The sequence below is a fragment of the Podarcis erhardii genome (assembly GCF_964252035.2).
Source record: "Podarcis erhardii genome assembly, chromosome: 9".
Classification (NCBI taxonomy): Eukaryota; Metazoa; Chordata; class Lepidosauria; order Squamata; family Lacertidae; genus Podarcis; species Podarcis erhardii.
In genome coordinates this window covers 39,744,337-39,762,725 of record NC_138512.1, presented here as the reverse complement: position 1 = coordinate 39,762,725, position 18,389 = coordinate 39,744,337, and the positions used below count along the sequence as shown (strand labels likewise).

The 18,389-nt window shown below is 43.6% G+C and overlaps 1 protein-coding gene across 3 annotated transcripts; it reads left to right on the top strand.

The window, feature by feature from the left end:
- The first annotated feature begins 4,354 nt into the window (after nt 1-4,354).
- On the top strand, nt 4,355-14,925 carry LRAT (lecithin retinol acyltransferase). Of its 3 annotated transcripts, none has more exons than XM_081875493.1 (3): nt 4,355-4,633; nt 10,049-10,738; nt 14,256-14,925. In XM_081875493.1, exons 2-3 carry the CDS (start codon nt 10,142-10,144, stop codon nt 14,406-14,408), a joined length of 750 nt encoding a protein of 249 aa, XP_081731619.1. In that variant the 5' UTR covers nt 4,355-4,633; nt 10,049-10,141; the 3' UTR covers nt 14,409-14,925. The 3 variants fall into 3 exon arrangements, with proteins under 3 accessions (XP_081731619.1, XP_081731618.1, XP_081731620.1); XM_081875492.1 differs by lacking the exon at nt 4,355-4,633 and adding an exon at nt 7,926-8,261; XM_081875494.1 differs by lacking the exon at nt 4,355-4,633 and adding an exon at nt 8,403-8,623.
- Nucleotides 14,926-18,389: the final 3,464 nt, after the last annotated feature.

The following is an 18,389-nucleotide window of genomic DNA, read 5'->3' as shown; positions in this document are numbered from 1 at the left end:
GAGTCTCCCCCTGAATGCACTTTAATGTAAGTTTTATTAACAATGCCAAAGATCCAAAGAACTAATTTAGATCAGCTTAAAGATGGGGGGCAAGCCGGGTGATATTTTGTATCCCACCCCCTTTGATAGAATCGTAAAATCATAGTGTTGGAAGGGACCCCAAGAGTCATCTTCCAATCCTTTGCAATGCAGGAATCTCAAGTAGATCATACATGACCACTGGCCATCCAACCTCCAAGGAAGGATAGTCCACCACCTCTCATAGAGGTCTGCTCCACTGTCAAACAGCTCTTACTGTCACAGAGTTCTTCCTGATGTATAATCAGAATCTCCTTCTTGTAACGTGAAGCCATTACAGTGGTACCTCAGGTCAAGTACTTAATTCGTTCCGGAGGTCCGTTCTTAACCTGAAACTGTTCTTAACCTGAAGCACCACTTTAGCTAATGGGGCCTCCTGCTGCTGCCGCTGCGCCGCCAGAGCATGATTTCTGTTCTCATCCTGAAGCAAAGTTCTTAACCCAAGGTACTATTTCTGGGTTAGCAGAGTCTGTAACCTGAAGCGTATGTAACCTGAGGTACCACTGTAGTTTAGATCCTAGCCTGCATCTTTCGTGTGACAGCCCTTTGGATATTTAAAACAGCTCACCACCACACCATGTCACAAGCTGCTTTTGAAACTCCTTCCTTGCTTTGTCATGGCAAGGTTGGGTGGGTGGACAAAATTGAAGACCCATAAATACAAGCAAGCCCTTGGACTCCTTGGGCATGTTGAACTAGTAGCTTGGTTCTTTGGATGTTGGCTAATGAACTTGAAGGTTGCATTTGATGGCTGGTACAATGTGTTAGAAAGATACTACCTCCAGATAAGTCCACATGGGGACAGACCCTGAATACTGGCAAGTGGTTGCTTATCCTACTTGTACAAACTATTGCCTTTAGCTAGGGATGGGGAACCTGGGGGCCTCCTGGTGTTGCTGAACGGCATATCCCATTATGCCTAGCTATTGGCCATGCTGGCTGAGGCTGATGATGTCCAGTAATGTCTGGAAGGCCACAGGTTTCCCATTCCTGCCTTAACCTTTATTTGGAATTGACCAAATATTAGCTTAGAGTAGTCTGTGCTAACCTGGTGCAGTGTAGGTGTTTTGGACTACAACTCCCATCAGCAACAGGTGTCAGAAATCCTAATCAGTTCATTCTGTAGTACAGTGAAGAATGGTATACAAGTGCATGCTTCACTGAAAATGGCAGTACAATTTTTTATTCTGGAATTTTTTATTTTATTTTTAGAACTATTATTTGTAGCCTTTATGTGTTTGAATATATATATATATATATAAATATATATATAAACACTAGTTTGGACTATGTTAACTTTTCCAGAATCTTGTAGGCACATATTAAATTCAAGACCTGTACACAGATTTTGCACATTCGTTCCTCCAGAACAGCATACAAGCCACTGTTTATCAAGATTACATTTGAATATGTTGATCGGACTTTGGACTTGACATTGAAGCTTCTGTACAGAACTAATAAGAGTAAGGAGTACACCCGGGTGTAGTCCCATCTTCATTACTGAAAAGTGGTACACATAATTTTAGTGTTAAATAAATGTCAAATGGAGTAAGCAGTTTTGTTGTGTCTCCCTTTCTATCTTTTTTCTCATCTGTTGACTTTCTCTAGGCTCATCATAATATAATGATGCCCCAAGAAGCAGCAATCTAATGTATTTCAACTTCATCTCATTATATAGTCACAGTAAGGTAAAGGTAACAGGACCCCTGACCATTAGGTCCAATAGCGGACAACTCTGGGGTTGCGGCGCTCATCTCGCTTTATTGGCCGAGGGAGCCAGCGTACAGCTTCCGGGTCATGTGGCCAGCATGACTAAGCCGCTTCTGGCGAACCAGAGCAGCACACAGAAACGCTGTTTACCTTCCCGCTGGAGCGGTACCTATTTATCTACTTGCACTTTGATGTGCTTTCGAACTGCTAGGTTTGCAGGAGCAGGGACCGAGCAATGGGAACTCACTCAGTGGTGGGTATTCGAACCGCCAACTTGATCGGCAAGCGCTAGGCTCTGTGATTTAACCCACAGCGCCGCCCGCGTCCCTATCACAGAAAGGTAGTGCCTTGAATGATGAGGCAGACTTTTGTGATATTTTCTGTTGCAAAGAGACTCAGCTTGCTACATGATTTAAATTTTGTTTTCACTTTCTTATCTGGATAAAGGTTGATAGTTAAATCAGCAGGAGCAGGCAACTTTATTCAGTAGGCATTGATCCACCTGGCAAGTTGGATGCTTCTGAAAAAGGAAAAAACAACTGCTAGAGGTTGGTATGGAGAACCAGTAGGTGTGGCACAGCTTAACTTCACCCTGCCAGTTGTTTTCTCCTTGAAATCACATTCTACCCAGCTGATTTCCCTCTTCAAGTAGAAGTGCTAGCATCTTTTTTTCCCTGCAAAAGGAAAAGCCATGCTGGGTTTGGTGCACTTTTGAGTGGAAAAACAACTATCTTAGAAGGAGTTATGTATCTCCTGCCTATTTACTGCCTCTCCACTCATAATTGCAGCCTCTATAAGTTTCTTTTCATTTTTTAAAAAATAGAGGAAAGCTACACAAAACTATACATGATTAATAGTTTAACCCTAAGACTTCCGCAAAACATCATATCTCATGTCCCCCACCACACACACACCAAAAAGCAGATAAACAGTTAATACTGTATAATATTTCTGTTTGTGACCCATCTTAACAAGGACTGGACCTCTGGGAAATTCATTTTGTGCAGAGAATGGGAAGTGGCTAGTGCGATCCTATATGTCTTTCCAGGAGTGGTTTCAGTTCAGTTTGATTTCCAAGTGAGTTTAGGATTGCAGCTTTAGCATAGTTAGTAAGGACAGTCAGTTCTCAATCAGATTTTCAAAAAAGTTACAGAGCGGTGATACAAAAGGTGATGATTAGACAGGAAGCTGGCAGAAAATTCACACATGGTTAAGTGAAAAGAGTGCAGAAGAGGGAATTTCAGCAAGCGTAGTTTGCAAGTCAAGTGCAGGTACCCTGCTCTCCTTTCCATCTGGACACCCTGAAGAGAATTCCAAAGTATTTTTAATAATCCCCCACTCCCTGAAAATAGAAAATTATTTTTGCAAATAAAACTATGGGGGAGGAAGAAAGGCATGTAACCAGCCTCATATAACCAGCATGCTTTAGTCTAATTAATGCATGAAGGGGTTAAGACCATAGCATAAGCTGTCCTGCCAGGCTTAGCTCACCTTAGTAGGCTCTAGGTCAGTGTTTCCCAATTAGCTAAGTACTGCAGACCCCCTGTTTTTCAAAAGCCAAGCCATGGATCCCCTACTTTTGAAAATGCTAATATTTCTGTGGTAGTTTTTGTTATGTGAATGGTACTACCATACCATCCAACATGTCCCAGTGCAAAACTGGGATTCATGGCTTCTGGGCCATGTTCCTGCATGAATTGCATGACCCATGCAAGAGCACAGTACCCCAAAATGTGCATTTTTGGGTGCCACAATCTTAGGCATTTTTTGGGTGCTGTGCTCTCGTGTCTATACTTTCTATAGCACATTTTAATGGAGAAAGTGTATTTAAAGTGTGATTCTGATGCACTTTTCCAGCAAAATTTTGCAATGGATGGTATTGAGACTATGTGGATATAACTCATACAACCCTATGTTTACTCAAAAGTAAGACCACTTTAGTGTGTGCCTACTTGCAGGTAAGTGCACATTGCATCCTTACAGTGCTATCCTAAACATGACTACTCAGCAGTAAATCGCAGTGAGGTCAATGGGGCTTACCATTAGGTGGGTGGATTGCAGCCTTTGTGAGTCACTGGTTGAGCTGTGATGTTAATCCCTAGAATGAGTATTGCAGATTTACATACTGTAGAACAGTAATGCAAATTTAGACTGTATTTTAGTTCTGACAGATTTGTGTCCATATGACACTTTTCTTTTCAAAAATAATGTGTAGCAACATATTTGTTGTAGCAACATATTTGTTGCTACAGCTGAAATACCTACACACACACACAATCTCCTATTTTGTTATACTGATTCTAGTTACTGAATATGGAGCAATGTCATTCTTAAATTGTTCAGTCTCAAAACGCCTTTGTTCATGGCATCGAAGGGTACCACAGAAAATAGTTATTTAAAGTTTACTCAACTTGTTTCAAAGGTATTTAGTTTTGTCTTTCCTTTAATAGGAATTTAGTTGTATGTGAATGATAGCCATCTAAGTAATTGGTTAGACCCATGGAAATCACTGAAATTTAAACTCTGTAATTTCAGTGGGTCTACTCTATGACTTACGTCCTTGATAAAGGGTGATGTGTATAGTATGCCCTCTATAACATCCGTGAATGTTCTCTGCTTGTTTCCACACACCCACACCCTGTTTTGAAATATATATTTAAACTAATTACTGTTGCTTTCTGCATCTGAAGCTCCCAACAGCACAAGGACAGTGAAGCGTTAATTTCAGAGAGTGGCTGAGTATATAGCTGAATTTTCTGGAGCTGCAGTCAGTATGGGATCAATGCACAGCTTTTCAAGAAAATGCAACACACTCCCTCCCCCATCCCTGCTAATGAGCAGCCAGGTAAGGTGAAACTGTTGTTTCCCCAGCTTGTTAGTGGAAGTAGTAAGAAAAGGGAACTAGTTTTTTTCATACATTCCTTTTGAGATTCACCCAAGCAATCAAGGCTTTTGGCCAGAAACCTAAATAGCATCTCTGGTTTCATGGGCTATTTCCTCTCTGGATTTATCTGTAATGTACCCCTTCATTTGGGGGGATTAAGATTAAATGGCACTGGAAAATAAAACAAAGGCTGCCTCTGTCTAAACAAGGAGTGAAACATCCTGGAAACATCTTTTTGCACACTAAGAACCAACACTTAGCTCTCTCTCCACCTGACTTCCAGCTCAAGTTCCCACTGGCAATACTACAGTGAGTTGCATCTGAGGGGTGTGTGTGTGTGTGTGTGTGTGTGTGTGAGAGAGAGAGAGAGAGAGAGAGAGAGAGAGTAGCTATGCAGCCAAGACTAAAAGGCAACAAGTTCTCAAAACCATACATCTAAAAGAAAGAGAAGCAGAAGATTCACTTAAGATAAGTGTCATGTAAGGGTTCCTAGTTGTGGAACAGAGTGGAGATCTGGGCCATTTCCTTCTTAATTCCACATGGATCATCTGAAATAGATTTCTACAGTAGCCCTTCAGGGCCTGAGGCTCACATTACAGCATTTGTTAAATTACAAAATCCACATTAGGGCAACATCCTTATTAGGTCGACCAACATGTTACAAAATAGTGCACAAGTTTGTGAATTCCCGAGATCTCTACATAAGGGTAGATGCTGCAGCCACAGATGGAGTCTGCATTTAGGCACAACTTTAAGATGGTATGTCGGAGGCAGCTGGCATTCAGATGAAAGGAGTCTGTTAGGTGCTTTGCAGTTTCCAGATTGCACCCAGGAAGAAAAACTGACACACGCCCCCCCCCCTCTTTTTAGTAAACATAAAACAATCTTGCTCTTCAGCTGTTGCATTGGCAATCCTAAAATGCAACCTGGGAACATCTCGGAAGGGCTACAGCCTATCTGCTTTAAATGTTTGTTGTGGTGGTGTGACCAAGGACAGGTAAGCCAAGCGCCTATCAAGGTCAAAACAAAATAAAAAAATTCCTTCCAGTAGCACCTTAAAGACCAACTGAGTTAGTTCTAGGTATGAGCTTTCGTGTGCATGCACACTTCTTCAGATACACTGAAACAGAAGTCACCAGACCTTTCTATATAGTGAGAAGGTGGGGAGGGGTATTACTCAGAAGGGTGGTGGGAATGGGTGATTGGCAGATAGCTGCGATGAGCCTGTTGATACAAAACAAAATAAAAAAATTCCTTCCAGTAGCACCTTAAAGACCAACTGAGTTAGTTCTAGGTATGAGCTTTCGTGTGCATGCACACTTCTTCAGATACGTGTGCATGCACACGAAAGCTCATACCTAGAACTAACTCAGTTGGTCTTTAAGGTGCTACTGGAAGGAATTTTTTTATTTTGTTTTGACCATGGCAGACCAACACGGCTACCTATCTGTAACTGGAGCCTGTTGATGACTCTTAACGACTGCAATAGGTCTAACAGGAAAAAGCAAGGGGTGAGAAGGTGAAAAATGGCTTTGTCATGTATAATGAGATAAGAATCCAATGTCTTTGTTCAAACCAGGTCTCTCCATAGTTTTAAGTTTGGTGATAAGTTGCAATTCAGCAGCTTCTCTTTCCAGTCTACTTCTGAAATTCCTTTGTAATAGAACAGCTACTTTGAGATCTTGTATAGAATGTCCTGGGAGATTGAAGTGTTCTCCTACTGGTTTTTCTGTCTTGTGGTTCCTGATGTCGGATTTATGTCCGTTTATTCTTTGGCGTAAGGTCTGGCCTGTTTGTCCAATATAGAGAGCTGAAGGACACTGTTGGCATTTTATGGCATACACAATGTTAGACGATGAGCAATTAAATAGTCCCGAGATGGTATGTGTGATGTTGTTGGGGCCAGTAATGGTGTTGTCCGGGTGTATGTGGCAGCAAAGTTGGCATCTGGGTTTATTGCAGGCTCTGGTGCCAGTGTCCGTGTTAAGTCTGGTTATAGTATTATTGTGGGTTAGGAGTTGTTTAAGATTGGGGGGCTGTCTGGAGGCAATGAAAGGTCTTCCTCCCAGAGCTTGAGAAAGACAACTGTCATTGTCCAGGAGAGGTTGTAGATCTCTGATGATGCGTTGTACTGTTTTAACTTGGGAGCTGTATGTGATGACTAGAGGTGTTCTGTTATTTTCTTTTTTGGGTCTGTCTTGCAGCAAGTTCTCTCTGGGTATCAGTCTGGCTCTGTTGATCTGTTGTCTAACTTCATCTGCTGGGTATTTTAGTTCTAAAAAGGTTTGCTGTAGATCTCTTAGGTGAGAGTCTCTGTCTGTAGAATTGGAGCAGATGCGGCTGTAACGTAGTGCCTGGCTATATACAATGGACTGTTTGGTATGTTTGGGATGGTAGCTAGAGGCATGTAGATATGTTTGTCGGTCAGTTGGTTTACGGTATAAGGTATAAGGTGGTGTCTATGCGCCCATCCTGTATTTAAGGGGAGCCTATCAAGGGGAGAAGTTCATAACCAGGACAGGAATGTAAGAGCAGCCCTTCTGTTGCTTATCTCCACTATCAATGAAAACCAGCTGAAACAATTGCGCGGGAGAATTCTCATTTTGCAAGCATTGATGCTGAATATAGCATGCCGTCACTGCTTGGCTCTATTCCCCCACCGCACCCCTTTCCCCCATTGTTTTCCCTTTACAACTGATGCCCCCGGCATTCTCCGCCCCCGGAATTTGAATGGGTGGGGATGGAGGGAGAAGTCTTGCTCATTTTCTTTGTTAGTTTAATATGCTTCCTCAATTAAAAGATTAACAATAGCAGGCAAGCTTCTGCCACCGCTGTCAGATCTCTTGCAACATACAGCCCGGAGGAGAGTGCCAGGTGTGTAGCGCTCTTCCATCCAAGAAACGCATCCCAGGTGCTCTTGGGGGTGTTCCAAGCGTGTGTCCCATTCGGTCGGTAGAGCGTGAGACTCTTAATCTCAGGGTCGTGGGTTCGAATCCCACGTTGGGCAAAAGATTCCTGCATTGCAGGGGGTTGGGCAAGATGACCCTCATGGCCCCTTCCAAATACGATTCTGTGACACTGGCTGCGAGTTTCTTCCTGGTAACTCTGGTTAGGGAAGCCAGAGGTCCTGAGGTGCGCCTCCCTGCCTCCCTCCTCCCTCCCCGCCCCCGCCGATCCTGCTGCGCCACCAGGGAGGTCCTTAGGCAGCGCTGCCTGCCCGGGCGGGGAAGGAAACTCGTCCTGTCAGGGCCCATCGGGATCCGTTGCACCGTTTCGGCAAAGGGGCTAAAAGAGAAACAGCTCCACGCCTCTCTCCCGTTTGGTCCCAGCGGCGCTTTGAGAGACAAGGGGAAAGGGGGAGCTCTCGCTTCTTCTAAGCGCGAGGCGAGAGAGACCCGCCCCCTTTGCCCGGGGCCCCGCCCTCTCCCCCTTCCAGCGGCCGCTTTTCTGCTTCTCCGGATCCGGAGTGCCGGGGGGCGAAACACACACACAAAAGTGAGTCTGGCAGGGGCCGCTAGAAAGAGAATGGCGGGTTGCGCGGGGGAGTAGCCTCCCCCGCTCCGGCTGTCAAGCCCTTGTCGCCTTCCAGGTAAGATGAATGGCCCCCCATCAATCATGCTTCGCAGATTCCGCTGGGCTACCAAGCACAGTCGCCTCCGACGGGGGCCGAGGAGAAGGAGGGGGGTAGGGGAGAAGCAGTCTGATGGGCTTGGGGTGGGTGTTGAGTTGAGGCTTTTGTTCGCTGGGCTTGACCCCTCCGCATAATGGATTAGCAGAGAATCAATCTTAGCCGCGAGGCACGGCTGGCTCCTTCGGCGCGTCTCTCAGCCCAGCTAGCCTGCCGCAGGTAGACAAGCCGCCGAAGAGTCTCGTGGCACCTCGAGGCTGGCGCAGTTGTGCCAGATGCTTTCGTGGAACGAAGCCCACGTCATCAGTTATCCTCACTTGCAGGTACGCGCGCGCGCGCGCGCACACACACACACACACGGTGGGGGAGAGCAGTGTAAACAGTGGCGTCAGAGGGAAAGGAAATGCAGAAAGTTAAAACGGGGATATCCATACATGAATAGATGTGTGAAGTGCAAGATTAATACCCCCCCCTTCCCCAAAGCCAGCCAACGGTTATTTTATTTTTTCGTTTGAGCAGAAATACAGGCCCATTCTGAAAGGGGGGAAATGACTTTTAAAGGATTGCTTGCTTTTCTCCCATCACTCTGCTTCTCCATCACTACAGTTTCTTTAGCACCTTCCTTCTGAGAACCCTGCAAGTACCTCCATGGTGCATGAAAAGATTAGCTGGGCATGGGGTGGTGGAAAGGGTTTGCCCATGCTTTTGCTTTTTGTCATAACAGAAATGTATACCTTCCCCAATTCTGTACAGATCTGTTCCCTCTCTAAAAGTTAAAATAAAATAAGGATACATTACAATTCTGGGGGAAACCAAACCACTTCCCAAACTTCTGCCAAACAGAAACCACACTTGACAAAAGCTCTATATATGTTGCATTGGAACTTGATGCTATCTTACCTGGAAACTATGTGGAAAGGTATGCTTTGAACACTCACATAGGAAATGCAAATATGGTAAATGAACTTCTATCATGGCATTTGATCTCTCACCATCTTGCAAATTCAGATATATATTTTTAAATGTTAAGTGCCAAGCTGAGTTCATGTATATGTAAAAAATGAATCATTTTCATCAGTAAGCAGATCTCTGTATCTTTAAATCAGTACATGTATAAATTCAGATCCAATTTGCATGGCACACAACAAAAAAACCTTTCACTTAGATGTACCTATCAACATTTTCCTAACACTGAATACATGGCAAGGTTTGAAAACCTATTGGTTGCAGTGGCAATTACTTGAAAATAAGGCTGCAAACATATGTGCAAGGAAATAAGGCCCATTGAGAACAGTGGGGCTCACTTTCATGTAAGCATCTAATCCTATACAATTAAAAGTCTGCAATTCTAATATTTACTTGGAAATAATTTCAGGGTGCCATATGTATGCAGCCTTGTAACCCAAACCCCTGCATATTTACTTGGAAGAAAGTCTTACTGAGTTCAGTGACAATTTACTCCAAAATAAGTGTATGTTGCAGATTTTGTGTCTCAAATAGTCTCCCAGGATAGTCATAATCTATCACAATCTGAATCAAATGCCTAATGATTGCATTGGTACTTACATCATTCTAGGCTTTCAAGCTGTTCAGTCACTAAGTGCTTGCATTTCGATAAGCACATGGTCTAGACTAGGTGATTTTGTATGTGTGCCTGCTCATTCTATATACTGAATGCATAATTGGGACTCTTGTAAAATGTTTCTGAAAGAGTCACTTTCTGAGTAGAGGTCTATTTCACCCCACAGTAACCACCCACTTGCCTATCTGCCAATCCAAACTGATGCTGGTTGTGGGACAGCCCCTCTTGCCATGATAAAAAGGCAAGATGCTGAAGCTGAATGAATCAGGAGCAGCTGCAGCCGCAGAATAAGAATAAGATCAGCACCATGAAAAACCCCATGTATGAAATAGCATCCCTGCTACTGGAAAAGTTTCTGCTGCTTGCCAACTTCAAACTTCTCGGTGTGGGCTCCGGTGCAGAGGAAGAAGAGAAGAAGAAACGATGCTGTTATTATGATACCACCTATTTCAAGCCAGGGGATTTGCTGGAGGTGCCCCGAACACTCTTCATTCATTTTGGCATCTACCTGGGGGATAACCGGGTGGCTCACCTTATGCCAGATATCCTGCCTGCTCTCACCAACGACCAGAAACAGATCCAGAAGGTGGTGACTAACAAGAGACTCATCTTTGGTGTCATCACTAAAATGGCCAGGATCCGTGTGGACACAGTGGAAGACTTTGCCTATGGAGGCTCTATTCTGGTAAACCACATGGACAAACTCTTCAAGAACAACGTCCTGCGTGATGAAGAGGTGGTCTGCAGAGCAGAAAAGCTGGTGGGTGCCACTGAATACAGCTTGCTGTGGAACAACTGTGAACATTTTGTGACCTTCTGCAGATATGGTTCTCCGGTCAGCTTCCAGACTGAGAAGGTAAACTACCACTGTACAAATCTAGCCAAGCAACCTGGCAAAAGGATTCTGAGTCCTTGCTTTGAGAGCACAAAGGGACAATTGCACAGTGGCTTATCTGTATGGGACTCCGTGTTGTGCATTTATAACCTACTTCTATAAGCATTTCTCACTTGCATTTCCCTTCCCCCAGAACATAAAGTAAGCTGCATGAGTTGAGGGTGTTTCATTTTTGGTTCAGTCTTGTGCTTTTAACTATTAGTAACCAACCGTGTTCCAAAATCTCTAATAATCCATAAAAAGCTATATAGTGCCTTTTATGTTAGTGGTAAGATTCAAGTGCAAGCTTTCCTTGCATGTCCCAACAAGACTGCTATCCAAACACTTAATGTATCTCTGAGCCAGAATAAACAAAAACACAAAAACAAAACTGTCCACCCATTCCATCGTCTGGGAACAGGGCAGTGTGAGCTGATGCTGCCAAGGAAGTATAGGGATCCTGCTGTAGCACCGGCTATCCAGTTTTCCTATCTGAAAGCAAACCTGGGCAGAGAACTATTCAATTCCCAAAAGACTTTAACTAGAGCCTTCTCTGTTGAAGAGAAATGCTCATCTTCCCATTGCTCTTAAGGAATGGAATCTTCTATTATTATTATTATTATTATTATTATTATTATTATTATTATTATTCAGCTCAGGATTTGACTATACTTACAGTCCTTTTAAATTTTGTTTCTTGCAAATCAAAAGTGGGCAAGTCATTGTTTTAACATTCCACCTGTCTCTCTTAAATCCAAGCCCAGACCTCTAGCAAGGGCCCACTAATCTAAGTAGAATTTGGCCTTAGACTGCTGACAGAATGCTAGATTTGGTATTTTGAGTACTTTCAACCTAGTGACAATGGTGCTGGTTGCAGGAATTGCTATATAGTGTATATATTTCCCCCTGCTTTCCCCCCTAATGAAATGGTGATTCCCTGAAAGGCATACAGTTCAAGGCTGTTGTAGATTCTGGCTTTTTAATACTCATGCAGAAATGGATAGGGCTAAGGGGTGCCACTGGCCTCTGTCCCTCTTTCCTTCCCTCCTTTCTCTTATGCCCTCTTGTGTCTCGGCCTCCCAAAGGCTTGCACAGCTGTTCGTTCCAGCAGCCCTGGCTACAAGCTCCCCAGGTGAATGGTGCCTCTGTGGCTGGCCAGGGGGTACTTCCCACACCCCCATGGGACAGTGTGATGAGGCACCTCTCTTTGGGGTGGGGGGGGGGCAGCTCAGAGACCAGGAGCAGCAGCTGCCCAGAGGACTCCCAAGGAGAGGAGAGGGGAGAGGAGGTTAAAGGAACACTCCACAAAGGAGGGTGTTTGAAAAAGGGTGAGAGGCTGCCAGTTCTGCAGGCAAGGGGTGACATAACTGGGCTCCTGAGCCCCAATGGGGTGCCGCAGAAAGAATGTAGTTGGTCAAGCAAGCCATGGACTCAAAAGGGTTGAAAACGTGTGGGCTAAGGTATGTCCTTTCCTTTTCCACTCTCATCTTTACTGTGTGAAAACTTCTGATTCATTGGATTGGCTGCTATCTAAAAGCAGAGCATGCAAAACAGCCATCTGAAGCACAGCACATCCTCTGCAGAACTTGAGTTCAGTCCCATTTTGCTGAATGTATGTTTTAGTCAGCATTTATTTCATATTGTTGAGGGTGGCCCTATGTGAACCTTCCATCTCAAGCTTAACAGTGTTAAGGAAATAGGTCTCTCTTCATATGGGACAGCTGGGTACAGGGAGTGAAAATGAACACTGGTTTAGGTTGTACACTGTGTACTGTTCCAACAGGCAGGGGTTTGGCATTGCAAAAGTAAAAAAAAAAGTTCATCTTTCCATCAGAGGGTAAACACAGGATATTTTTGGTGTGGTTTAGCAAACATCTAAATGCGATGCCCTGAAATTCAAGGTTATGATTCTCCTTTGTAGCTGGGGATGGTGGTACTAAGAGCAGAGCTGATCTCTTCTCCGCCATTCAAGAGAAATAAAGGTACATTGTGCAGAGACTAGGAGCAGTATTACCAGCAGCCCCAGGTTAGCTCAGAGGCGTGCTTTTACAAGCTGAACTTGATGAAGTCTGCAAAAGGAAGTACGTCAGATTTATTTAGGTACCAAGCAAATAATTTCTTGTAGTAGAGGCAGTGTTTCTGGGTGGCTAATTAGAATGGAACACATATTGCCTCTCTGTGCCCAATGCAGGCAGGAACAGAGCAAGGGCTATTTTGCCTTAATTTCTCTCTCTCTCTTAAAAATATTGAATCTGTGTGAAATGCCAATGAAGTCATTTAGGTTTGCCAGGTTTCTGACAGACAAAACCAGATTTTAATTGGTGTCACTGTTCAGCACTGTTAATCTAACAGAGTTTTTGTATAGTGCTTTATTAGTCTAATAAATGGCTTGGCTGGAGAAAACTTGCAACTTTTAAACCCTTAAGGCTGCCTGGTTTGGTTTAAAATTTTTTTTTTTGTATGCTTCCTTAAGAAGTAGGACAGCTAGTTCTGAAGCCTTCATTTGTTCATTTTAAATACACTTTAAAAACAACAGCCAACCCCAACTATTCACTACTCTACGCCTCACTTGGATGTCACTGGTGGATTGGCACATTTTGAAGACTCTTCTTTCCCCCTTTCTGTTCATTTCACTCCTGCCATCTCATCCCAATGCAATACTCTAGTAAATAGTAAATGTGCAGGTACCACAGTTCTGCTGACGTTTTGTCCTGAAACCACAGGAATGATGGGGTAGTTGAGATGGGGGTGGCTAGAGAGTAAGCAGTCAAGGCATTATATACTTTCAGTCCATCAAAACCAACTTGCTAGAAAGCACTGAAATACCATCATGTAAAAGTTAGCAGAGAACTGAAACCAAATTCTAGCCAATGTCATCATGTAGACATAACATAATTATCCAAATGGTTTTAGAAACACACACAGCAACTGAAGAATTAGAAATTCAGATGGATGGGAAGTGGGTTCCTGACCACTGGGGTGCCTACTCTTAACCTGTAGTGTCTCTCTGTGGTCTCAGGTAGAGCTGTTTCCCTGCCCTGCTGCCTTGAGATCTTGGAAGTTTTGAATGTGGCATTTTGCATGCAAATGGTGTGCTCTTCCACAAAGCTATGAGTCCTCCCAAATAAACAACGGTGCTTCAATATCCTTTGTATTATCACTGAGGATGTTGGGGTGCATCTCTTAGATCATGTGGCACAGTTGCTTGTAACAGCAAAACATTTTGGACTAGCCCTGCTAAATTTCAATTTAAAAAATTAAACACTACGTAAGTCAGTTTGCTATATAACCTGGAAGGTGGTAGACTCTCCTTTGTTCAACCAGGACTAGCTGGTCTTTTTTTGGTGTGTTGTAGTAGCAATTCCCTGCATCAGCAGGAGGTTGAACTACATGAGCTTTAAGGTTATTGCCAAATCTATGATTCCATGCATGTGTTTATTTCTCAACTGGAAGCAGCCCTTAATTTGCATTCTAAAAATTTCTGCTCTGATTTTTGCAGTTCTGTGAAACGGTGAAGATGATTATTCGGGACCAGAGGAGTGTTCTTGCTTCAGCACTGCTGGGACTGGTTTCTATACTCTGCCTGGGTCTGGCACCTTCTACTACCCTCCCTACCATCATTATTCCATTCATTTTGTGGATGGCGGGTTAAAGGCACCCACAGAGCTTGTTAGAAGTTGTAAATAGAATGTACAATGTATTTATGAAAGATCAAACACCTTTCCAACATTGTGTACAGAAGAAAAATGTGGCATCCAGTTGTGTAATGATTTAAAAGCATCATTGGCCAGAATATGTAATAGCTTACTGTGTAAGCCACTGGATTTTGTGAAAATCTTTCTAGAAGGCAAATTTAGCAATGGGTTCATGGGATTTACTCCCAAGCAAGCATTCCTAAACTGCATTCCTAAGCTCAAAAGTGACTTCTAATGAAATTTATAGGTCTAACTCCCAAGTAAATGTGCATAGGTTTGGACAATAAGGGTAATATGGGAAGAGGTGTCTTTCAGAATATCAGTGAAACAGAGTATTAGAGTCCTTAGCTAGTTGAGAGGGGACAAATAGGGAATGAAAACAAGCTACTAGCATTCAGCATCTCTTCCAGTTGTACTTTGAAGTCTGTTGTTTCTAAACCAAATGCAGTGGGAATAAAATAAGTCCAGATGTGTGTTTTTATTGTTGCATATTTAACAACTTCTGACTGGTTCACCTCTGTTTTTTTACATTTCTAATTTTAGACTCTAGACTTTACAGGGGCCACCTCTTTAGATAGTAATGTGTATTACTTCACTTACTTCAAAGCCAGCCCTGCTGCGTTTGGGGGACCTCCTGCTCATTCTACTGAGAGGGGCCCTGGACCTCTGTCCCAAAGTCCTGCCAGTGAGTTTTATAAAGTGGGAAGTTAATTCACAAAGAGCCTCTCCATTTAAATTACAAAACTGCCTCCCACCATCCTGCCTGGATTTAAGGGCTGTGAAAAAACTGCACCTTCCTAGAGCTGTCCCTGTTATTAAATGTTATAAATCATGCCAGAAGTTTCTGAAGTGTAGAGACTAAAACAGTTTGGCTGGTACAAGTGGCTAACAAGCAAGCAAAAAAAGAGAGAAAGGCTGTGTTTTGAGGGAAGATGAAAGGAGACTGCCTTGCTCTTTAATCTTTTCTTGACAATGAGACCAATTGGGTTGGAAATCATGAAGCTGCTTTATGACAGCTAATGCACTGGGAAGTGGGAAGCATGAGTCATCATTGTGTCCAGGGCCAGACCTGCCATTAGAAAGGGTGAAACAACCTGCGCCAGGCAGCAGATTTCAGGGTGCTGTAAAAAGTGTGGCAAATTGTCAGTTACTTAGACCGCAGTGCTGAGTACACTTACGTAGGAGCTACCGCAGAGCGAGTAAGAACAAAAAAGATCGCTTGCGGGGTCAGAGCACCCCCCCCAGCAGGGCAGGAGGCACAAGAGGCCTCTGCCCTTGTTGATTCCTAGCAAGCTAGAGGCTGCTATTGATAGATGTCTGAGGAAACATGAATACTGTACAATTGGGTGGCATATTTGTTATATTTTCAGCAACACTGGAGTGTGTGTGTATGTGTGTGCTGGAATTTCTACTAACCTGTCTTAAGTCATTTCTGATTGTTCCATGTGGGACGGAAGAAGCCTCAGAATTCAATATCTGCTTTTTAAAACAGAAGTGCTTCTTAACATAGTCATGTTCCTCCTCACCAGTACCAAAACCCACATCTTGACATCACAACCATGCATCCCTTTATTGATGCATGGTTGATACCTATGCTTTCTGCAATGAAAGTCCTCCCTTGTGTTTAGTCTATGATGTATTAGAGTTTTTTAAATCTCTGATAAAACAGTGGGATAACTCACCCCCCCCTTTAAAACTCAACTGGCTTGCATACACACACACACACACACACACACACACACAGTGGTACCTCAGGTTACATACGCTTCAGGTTACATACACTTCAGGTTACAGACTCCGCTAACCCAGAAATAGTGCTTCAGGTTAAGAACTTTGCTTCAGGATGAGAACAGAAATCGTGCTCCGACGGCACAGCAGCAGCAGGAGGCCCCATTAGCTAAAGTGGTGCTTCAGGGTAAGAACAGTTTCAGGTTAAGTATGGACCTCCGGAATGAATTAAGTACTTAACCCGAGATATCACTGTATATGTATATCTGCTTTACACAGTTCCTATAATCTTCTCGGCAGAGGCTTGTAATTGCTCAAATAACTATAAATCACTCGGTTTGCAGATGTTGAAGAAAACAGAATAGCAGGTGGCCAACAATGCCTTTATAAAAGAGAGAAGATACATTGAAAAAATGGGTTCTGCTTATCTTCTGTCCTAGACCTAACTTACTAACTGTGGTTAGTTGCTTGTGTAAATAGACACTCAATGTTGGAGCCAATTATGACTATACCAGGGAAAGCCATCAAAATTAAATGTTTCCTGGGCGTTGTTGGAATGGTCCACATGGGGGCATATTCATACCGGCTGCTAATGGCTCACAGAGTTACCCATTGTTTTCTGGTGGTGATGTCACTGCACTGTACCTTACGTTTAGGTAACTTCTATCTGGGCACCTGTTCCCAAGTAGATAATGTACATTTTGCCAGGCCAATTCAAACTGCCTCAAAATAGCTGGACTCAGTAATGCAGGGGTAGGCAAACTGGTGACCTCCATGTTTCGGACTATCAACTCCCACAATCCCTGGCCACCATGCTGGCTGGGGCTGAAGAGAGTTGTAAAACAAAACATTTGGATGACACCACATTGACTATCTTTGTAGCAGGCTGCCTGAGTGTAAGATGAAGACAGTTTTAAAAAGTGAGATAGCTTAATGGTGGGGGCTTGTAAATGGAAAACTAGTTGAAGAAGTCTAGGGCTGTGATTCATAGCTCCAATAGAACTATCTGGAGTAGAGCACCCAGCCAACGCATAATGACTGGTGTGATTCCAACTCTACTGCTAGCACACATGAACCCAAACAATGTGAATGTGGGGCCCTTCCAACCATGCCATTCCCTCTTTTTGAGATGCAAATTTGAAAAACTTCCTGCTGTGGTCAGTTTCATTTGCATGGGAGCCTTTTTTCCTTCTGCAAAGGGGGTGGGTAGGAGGGAATAAAACACTGACTCTTCATCCCTGATACCCACAAGCCATGCAGCAACTCTGCTGATCTCTGGTAGTCCAGATCTTAGAGTGAGGAGTGGTTGGGGGCACAGTCTAAACAGGCAACTGCTGCAGTAAAACACCATGGCAATTGGTACTTCTTGCACGTGATCATCCCTTTCTCTTTAGCATTACAACACCAAACCAACTGGGGGAGAAGCTGCAACTTTGGATGAGCTGAAAGTCATAGCAATGGGAGGCACAGACATGCTCTCACAAGGAGACAAAGCTTGACCCTCTCCCAGTGAAACAAAACTTTCGATTCAGAAGGGTTTGTGAAATGAACAGAAGTTGCTGGCAGGAGCAGGGGGCAAGTGCAATGAGGACAGAAGCAGGGAGAAAGAAGGCAGTCCTCAGAATAAAGAGGAGCTTGGCCCTCCCTTCTCTTCCAGATTGTATAGTCCTGTCATCTTCTAGATAAGATAAATGGCCTCCATCAATCATCCCCTGCAGCCCTCACAGAAGCTGGCTATCTGCTTGACTCCTGAAACATACTGGCCTCCAACTTGGGGGGGGGAGTATTGCTGATCTGACAAGGTGCTCTTTTCTGAAAGCAGCCCCTAGGGTTTGATCATTTGCATAATGGTTTATTGTCTCCACAAAACTCAGCCATGCTTCCTACATTTTCCCAGATGATGGAATTGAGACCAGTTATTTGGGACAAGCAGGTAATTGTCAACCAAATGGAAATCAAAATGAATTTGTCAAGGAAACAAGGATAGTGCCACCAACCTTATAATTTACTCCCCCCCCCCAGCATGTGGTAGAATCAATGCACGCCACTTCATACTCTCAATGAAAAGAAAGAGCTGTAGGAAACAAACATCCATTATTTGCAGACTTATTTTAAATCGGAAAGCACTCAGGGTAAGACATTTTGCTGCCCGTGGCGAGAACAAGATGGTATCTCTTCCCATTTCATATACAGAAAGCAGCTGAAATGGC